At 43.1% G+C, this 8,117-nt stretch overlaps 1 protein-coding gene across 1 annotated transcript; it reads left to right on the forward strand.

The window, feature by feature from the left end:
* The first annotated feature begins 1,395 nt into the window (after positions 1-1,395).
* Positions 1,396-4,907, forward strand: LOC103368854 (nuclear apoptosis-inducing factor 1). The gene is made up of 5 exons (XM_008297364.1): positions 1,396-1,476; positions 2,511-2,709; positions 2,965-3,402; positions 3,513-3,566; positions 3,657-4,907. Exons 2-5 carry the CDS (start codon positions 2,583-2,585, stop codon positions 4,091-4,093), a joined length of 1,056 nt encoding a protein of 351 aa, XP_008295586.1. The 5' UTR covers positions 1,396-1,476; positions 2,511-2,582; the 3' UTR covers positions 4,094-4,907.
* Positions 4,908-8,117: the final 3,210 nt, after the last annotated feature.

Here is an 8,117-nt window from a genome sequence, read left to right on the forward strand (position 1 = left end):
CTTTCTGAGCCAATAAAGGAACTCTGAATTCCACTGATAAGGCCTGTGCCAAGTCTGAAGGACCTGCCTGTTGGCTTTTCTGAGCTGAATTGTGAATATAGCCGACTCTGTACCGTCAGTACAGGAAGACGACCACTGCAGCTCTGATTAGTGCTGCTGTGACTCATTCTGTACCTTGTGCACCACTACATGTTAGCTGTACGCTGATCTTCCTTTATCCTTTTCTAATTTTGTAAAATCAGATTTTTAAATTCCTCTGGTGACTCTTTTCCACATAGAGCCACGGTGCAGACATTTAGAGCATGGACGCAGGCCGACGGTCCAAACTGAGAGACTCCTGGTGAACACAGATCATGTTGAAGTCGATGTGCGAACTGGACATCAGAGGTGGACTCAGTTGTGTTTCAGTGATCACAGGTCTGTTCACTTTTCTTGCATTCAGTTTCTACTTTGGAGCCTGAATTTTCAACGTAGTCTTTGTAAAGTTTTTGTTTTTGACTTTTCACAAGAGGAGAAATTTTAAACTTTTCAACTTAGAAACAATTCAGTGTTTGAGATGTGATGCGACTGAGGATCATTGAACATTTTTAGTGACTTCCAGAGGGGCGTACTCACTTCTGGTGGATACTGTACAGTTTTCTCATGTGATGAAATGAAAAATACTTTATTTATCCCACAGGGAAATTCAATTGTTTTTTCCAAATTTTTTCAATTTTCAAATTTCAAAATTTTAAAACAAATTCAATTCAAAATGATATGATGGTGAGCAACTGAATCACAGTGTCCTAAACATATACAGGGACCACCAGGCAGCTTATGTTTTCAATTTGGAGAATATTCTTTAAATTATGTAATAAACATTGTGGATGCAATTAAGTGTGGCTGGAACTTTCAATTTCAATATATCTGATTTCTATTATGACATATAGTGTGTGTGTTATTTTTAAATTAAAAGATCTAATCGATACTGAAGGATCCAAAACACACATTTGGAGTCACAGCGGATTAAAATCCAAACGCGCTCCTCTAGAAGCAGCCAGAGCTTTAGAGAAGCTCACACTAGTGCTCCTTGGTTAATCATCCACGTTTCCTTCGTGTGTGAGCGTGCTTTTGTTGATATTTAAGTTAAGGCAGCCCACGAAAGTAAAAGTCGGCGGGCTCTTTCAAAATAAAAGACTAATAACTTCAACTTATGAGCTAAAATGAAAGAACCTTAAATAGAAAAATCACCACAATATTTGCGGTGATTGTCATGAGTTATATGTTAAACTAGCACTAATAGACAACGCAGTACTGGCATACTAAAGTAATAATGATGTGTAGCGTCCTGCTTTACTTCGTGAGCTGACTGATTTTAACCGGATACAGTTTGTGTGGTGTTAGCGTCATTCCGGCTAGCTTGACAATTGCTATCTTGTCGATAAGGAAGTTTATCTTCACGTTTCTGGACCAAATCCCAACTTCTGAAACTTGCGGGTATGTTCACCACCTCAGTAGCTATTCTTGTCATTAAAGTATAGCTCTTGAAGTGAGGTTAGGTGAACTAAGTGCTTCATTAGCCATTTGTGAACGCAGCGTTAGCTTGCTGCAGAGCGAGCTAGCTAACCTAGTGGGTGTTGTTGTGTAACATTAGACTAAAGCTAGCTAAGTGTGTGTTGCACTGCATGGGGGGAGTGAAATAGTCATTGCGCGTTAAAATAATGAGGGCATTGTACTTAAAAGTGTGTTCTGAGAGGAACAATGAGTGCTGTGGATGTGGCCAGCTAACTAAGCTGTCGCATGTGCAAAGTGACCACAGCATCGGCCATTGTTCATTCACTCTTCCAGTGCTAGCAGTGTGATAGTAACGCTATGCAGCATTTACCTGCTTAGCCGTGAGACCTGTGCAGGTAGCTACGTTACACTCATTGATGATCAGTTTAGCTAATCCGCTAACTAGACAAGCCACATTGCTCAGCTGTTGAGTTTCACTCTGTCAGTACTACCAGCCTGAGCGTCCTGCATGTCAGCTGTTTGTGTATAACTCCTCATCTCAGTGTCAAACACCAGCCACAGCTCAGTTCATGACACAAGATTCACCACACACACGTGCATCCACACCTACAATCTGTAATGTTTCATTGGTTTGAATATCAGGCTAATAGCATCCCCAAAGCATCGTGAATGATGTAATTACAAAAGAAAACCAAAAACAAACAAAGACTAAATAAAAGCTATACGAGACTGACAGTAAATCACAAAGCAGTGAGTATGGCTGTGTGCGTGCCATATGTACAACAGGCTTTGTCAACATAATTGTTGTATTCAGAGATGTTTTAATGATGTGTCACTCAGCCTGTGAGAAGCAGCCGCATGTGGTGCAGCTGCTGCCGGTACAGTAGCGTGTTCTCATGTCATTCACATGAAGTTTGACATTGACGAGTCAGACTTCTTAGAGTGTTCCTCTGTTATATCATCGCATTTGATATGAAAGTAGTTTGTCTTTGTCCAACTCTTGATCCTTTTAACAGACAGCTGGAGACGTGGAAGCACAGCACCAGACCACACAGCAGCTGGACATCTATCAACACTGTGTGTGAAGGATGTCTTCACCAATATACTATAATCAAGACAGTGTTACACGCTTCAAGAAAAGAAAAGCTCGTTTCTCTTTCAGCGAAGTGCACATACTGCTGGATGAAGTGAGGAAGCATCGGATGGTGGTTGTGGGTATGTGACTCATTCAGAACGATTTATTGCACCGATAAATGATGAGGCTGAGCTGTGAGACTTTGTGTCTGGAAAGTTAATAAATGATTGCAAAGTAGCTGGTTAATCAAAAAAATAAAGTCAACAAAGGCCAGTAGAGGAAATAGAGAAGTTTAGGCATTGAAGGGAAATGACAGGAAATGTGTAAATGATCAAACTGATGCTGTAATGTTTGTAGACTCATGTATAAGTTCAACATTATTTTATCCCCCAAAGGCAAATTCAACCGTGGTGTGCCAACCGACATCAAGAAACGCACCTGGGCAGAGATTACTGCACGCGTCAATGAGATCGGGGAGTGCCAACGTGAAGTCATAGAGGTCATCAAGAAGTGGTCTGACCTGAAGTGTGACACCAAGCGTAAAGTGGCTGCCATGCGGTCTGGGACGGTGCCCAACCGAGGCCTCAACTCACGCCTTTCCCGAGACCTTAATCAAACAGAGAAAATTGTGCTCCAGATTCTGGAGATGGACGAGGAAGACCAGAGCACCGGTGACTTTGGTCCACTGGGAGATGATGATGATGTGCCGGAGGAGGAGGAAGAAATGGAAGAGGAGGATGTGATGGGAATGCAGAGTTCTCCCAACGGCGGCTTGGAAACGACGTCTATGCCTCCTCCATCTTCCTACGCAGTGAGCGGACCTGCTCAGTCAGGTAGCCGACACGATGACATGTGGCCCTCACTTTGTTTTACAGTTGATTTTAATATCTTCACTGAGAGCCTCTTGACGTGGCGTAAATACTAATTAATTTTAATATTGCAGGCGACTCGTCACAGCCTCCCTTTGATGTGCAATATGAAGTACCTCCATCAGAAGGTGACTTGTCAACATTTAAGGAAGATTTTCTGTAACTTGTTCTATTGATGAGAGAAAACTGATGTGCTTTCTTTGTTTCTTTTGCTCAAGATACTGAACCTGCATTTGGAGATTCAGACGATGACCAAAAAGACGACGTGCTTCCTTCGAATCCATCAACAAAACCAACAGAAGATCACCAAGTAAACAATGGCATCCAGAAACAGGGACAACCTCAGACATCCTCTGGATCGTCGGCGGCCACGCTTCCAATGCCCGATCAGCCTTCACAGAGTCCGAGGGACAGCATGCTGCACAACGCATCGCTGAGCCTTCAGGAGCAGCATGCAACCAACATCCTGCTGGAGACTGTTTCACGCTCCCTGGAGCTTCTGTCCGAGTCGGTGCAGCAGCTCGCAGAGACTCAGCAGGAGTTTGTGCGCGAGTCTCTGCAGCTCCAGCGGGAGACGGTGCAGGTTCTCAGAGACTTCACAGGTGGAGCCATCGCGCTGATGCATGACAAGCTGAACGGACGGCCGGCGTTATAACAGCAGCGTAGGATGGAGACGTTGACGAGTTGCATCACTGACTTCATACATGGCCTTCAGGCGCAGGAACTGTTCAGCTCCTTTGGACTCCACCTCTGGTTACTGTACTTTTTGATAGTGCTCAACAGATTTTCTGTGGTTATATTTTAAAACTGTTATTGGTAGAACATTGTATTGATGGAATTGCTGTCTGTGTGGTTACATGAAAGTGGATCGACAAAATAACCGATGTTAGCCATAAAGAACGATCATGGAGAACTGGTTTTCTTTTTTTTGCTACTGAAAGTGAGACTCTTACCACTTGCATTTTTTTATTTTTTTATTAGGCAAACACCACATTTAAAGCCTTTACAGTCTTCTAATGTTGACATGCAAAGAATGAGTCTTTGATTTTTTAAAAGTCTCGAAAAATCCATTTGTGTGTCCTTCTGTTGTAGGTTTTCCATGCATCAGCGTGTGGACATGATCACGTGTACTGTAATGGCGAGTGGATGTTTGCACCTGACCATTATATGGTCCTTATGTCTGGAAGCTAAATAAGATGTGTTAGATACTTTGAGAATACCTGTATGTGAATAATCTGTGACTTTTCTGGTTTTGTTTTTTACATTGCGAACAAGAACACTTGAATATGAAAGTTTCAGTAAAAATGGAATAAACCCCTCATGTATTTAAATGGAACAGAAGTCATGATCCTAGATGTGAGTGTGTGAAGTGCACAGTGCTCTTCACTTAGGATAGATCATTTCAAATTATATTTAACTGGATAATATGACCTGAATCATGTCCAAATACACGTTGAAGAAAGACTGTAGAACAGCAGTGTTGGTTTCAGTTGTGTTGCTCGTGTAGTTCTCATACAAACACAAGAACGTGTTAAAAATGCACCTATACACCTGGAAGGTCAAAACGAATCAGGAACGGACCGACAGTGATGATGTCCTGACCTGTCTATCCAGAGCCTGATGTTCCTTCCTAACAAAGAGCATGAACGTGGTAGCTTCAGGTTGAGTTCATCCCCCGCTCCTCGTCCTGCTGCTGTAGTTACTCACTGGACACCAAGTGTGTATTAATCCGCTGAAGAAAGTAGTCCCCACCAAATAAACAATTTTCAACTCTAATGAATATTATTTTTAACCACCATGCACAGCTTTGGGAAATTTGGGAAATGACTTAACCATTTTTAAAAACTTTATTTGTGTCCTATTTAAGATTTAAATCTTTATTAGACATGAACAAACTTCAGAAAGGCTTCACATGGAGCTGTTCCTGTTCTGGACTGTGCTGCCAGTAAGAGAAACAAATAACTGTTAATTCATCCTTCATAAATAAATGTTTGCTAAGTTAGGACACATGATGTTGCATTATCTTTTAACGCCCTTCACTCACACACATCACAGACATCCAGCCAGCTGTGCAGGATCATAGACATAGCAGCAGGGGGCGGTACTGCACAGGGTGTCTGAGGACCGACAGCGCTGAAGAGGAACTCATGAAACCACAACCGGAGTGTTGTTCTCTGCAGTGCTGTGCAGCAACACTGATGGAGGTCTGACAGCTCACTGTGGACATGCTGAGCTACAGCACATGTTTAACAAACAACAACAACACACCATGTTTTCAGGTTTCCTTCTGATCCTTTCAATGAGGAACTGATCACGTCTGAACCTAATTTCAGAACACGTCTTGAGCAGATGTGTCACATTAAACATGACTTGTAGGAGTCAAGCCTGTTAAGAGCACAGAGGGTCGGAGGACTTCCTGGTAAAGCCGAAGACAAAAGAGCACTGACCTTAGAGGGACTCAGGAAAAACTAAATCTGTCTCATTTAAGACAACAGCCACATTTTTGCACGTCATTATTTATAAGAGCGAAGGCTTCTGCTAAAGCTGCTGAAGTCACTGCACATGGATCATGTGCCAGTTTATTTGTTTCGTAAAAAATGTTTTGTGTTTGTTGGCATATTAAAGATGGTGCTGCTGTCTTCACATCAGCGACAGTCCTGCTACAGGCTGCTACGCTAAACTCTGCTGTGTAAAGTTTCTCCAAAACCGTCCATTATAAGCACTCGTCTGCTGTTAGTTTGTCGAAGGCCCTCGTGTGTCTTCAGCCGGCTGAACAACACTCAAACCACAACTTTGTTCATACACAGCAGAAGCACGACTCGTCTGTTTGTTCCTACTGATAGCTTCATGGTCTAATATACTCAGATATTCTCCTCACTTTGACTTTCAGGTAGAATGATAAAGTAATGCCATTCTGTTCAGCTCCTCTTTGGACTTTTCTTCCTTTTGACCACACAAGTGATCTTTGTTGTTGCTCTGCTCCAAACTCTCTCTTGTGCTTTTGAGAAGTTAGTACAGCTAACACTAATGATTCATTAATGATTAATTGCTTATAGTGAAATAAAAACTGTCCGTCCTTCCGATGATGAACGTATTCAGGCCGAGGTATGCATAAGCATGGTAGGATGTGAGGGGGTGGGTTCCTGCTCTGTGGAGCTCCTTTTGTAATTAAATGCAGTGAAAAATACTGACACACACACACACACACACACACACACACACACACACAGAAAGAGGGATAGTTAAGTCGAATTGCATTGTTCCCCTCCAGCCCCTTCTGCCTCCGTTAGTTAAACAGCTGCCGGGGTTGGGCCGGCGTGCCGCAGCAGGGAGGGCAGGAGGAGGGCAGGAGGGGGGCAGGAGGAGGGCAGGAGGGGGGGTCCAGCAGGAGTTCAACAGTCTGCTGGGGTTTGCTCCGGAGCTGAAAGGCAGGGGGCAGCATTATTGTGTCTGGCTGGGGGGCTGCGGTCCTGAATAGGCAGCTGTATTCACATTGTGAGCGGGTCTTTTACCTTCACTTCTTTACGGAGCCCTTAAACCTGAGACTTAAGCCTCTCTGAAAAGCCATTATTCACTTTCAGTGCTTATAAAACTGTATTCTCCTTGATTCTAATCCCCCTCTCCTCCCTTCACAGTGAAATACGACTTTGTTTGTTGCTTGCACAGTGAATATTTACACTAAATGTGCTCCTGATTTCATTCAGTGACTGAATGCCTTTATAGGCTGAATGTGACGCCGCATCAGCAGAGAAGATGCTGATGTTTCTAAACCAAATAAATACCCACTGGCTTCAAACAGACTTGACTAGATACTGAAGCAAATAAGACAATCACCTGACTGAACAATTAGTTGTAAATAAAACCTTTACCGTTATATCTTCCCCTATAGAAATTTGTCACGTTTCCACAGAGTTGGTCGACATCTGGCGAAAAGACGTGGATTTCAAGAGACACAATGAAAAGGGAAAAAAATCTATCCATCGATCTGTCCCTCTGCAAGCCTATATGTAAGTTACCTCCCCCTTTCTATTGCCCCAGTTGACCCTGGTGCCCTTTCCTTTTCTTCAGTTTTCACCCCCACCTGTTCTCATTCCCTCGTTCCTCCCAGCTCCCTCTTTCATCTCCCATCTGCCACCGAGGCTGCTGCAGGACAGAGTCTGCAAAGGTGGGATTGAAGGAAGGCAGAGCCGCCGCTCAGCTTGGATGGGATTAAATAATTATCATGGCTGCTTTTGTGCCACAACAAAAGAGTAATTATGCATCTGCTGCTAAGCCAAAGAGTTCAGTTTTATTTACCTCATCGTATCAGTTGTTTCCAGGAGGATTTGTCTCCTGATTGATGACTCACAGACACGGATTTGTTTGTTCGTTAAGGCGATAACTTTTCCTTAAAAACCAACATAAAATGTTTTTATATGTTCGAGTCACCACGGTGCTCTCTGCATCACTTCATGTTTCCAAAGCTGCGGTTTGGTCTTGCCACTCATTTATGTGTAAATACAGCCACAGGCTCACGTTCCTGTACAGAATGAGGAAATGCTGCAGTTCTTCTTCAGTAGAACAAACTCAGAACCATCTGGAAGAAGTCAAACACGCCTTTAAGCTTAAGCAGATTTGACCGTCATTGTTCCCAAGAAGCTGACGGTGTTCATTAGAGGCAGGACTTCCATCAGTACAAG

This window comes from Stegastes partitus, unplaced genomic scaffold (genome assembly GCF_000690725.1).
Source record: "Stegastes partitus isolate 25-593 unplaced genomic scaffold, Stegastes_partitus-1.0.2 Scaffold1214, whole genome shotgun sequence".
In the NCBI taxonomy this organism is placed as follows: Eukaryota; Metazoa; Chordata; class Actinopteri; family Pomacentridae; genus Stegastes; species Stegastes partitus.

Bases quoted from the DNA above. Each gene is read 5' to 3' on its own strand.
- LOC103368854 (XM_008297364.1), top strand. From the start codon at position 2,583: ATGTCTTCACCAATATACTATAATCAAGACAGTGTTACACGCTTCAAG. The intron at 2,710-2,964 runs GTATGTGACTCA...TATCCCCCAAAG, and splicing joins GCATCGGATGGTGGTTGTGG to GCAAATTCAACCGTGGTGTG. The intron at 3,403-3,512 runs GTAGCCGACACG...TTAATATTGCAG, and splicing joins GAGCGGACCTGCTCAGTCAG to GCGACTCGTCACAGCCTCCC.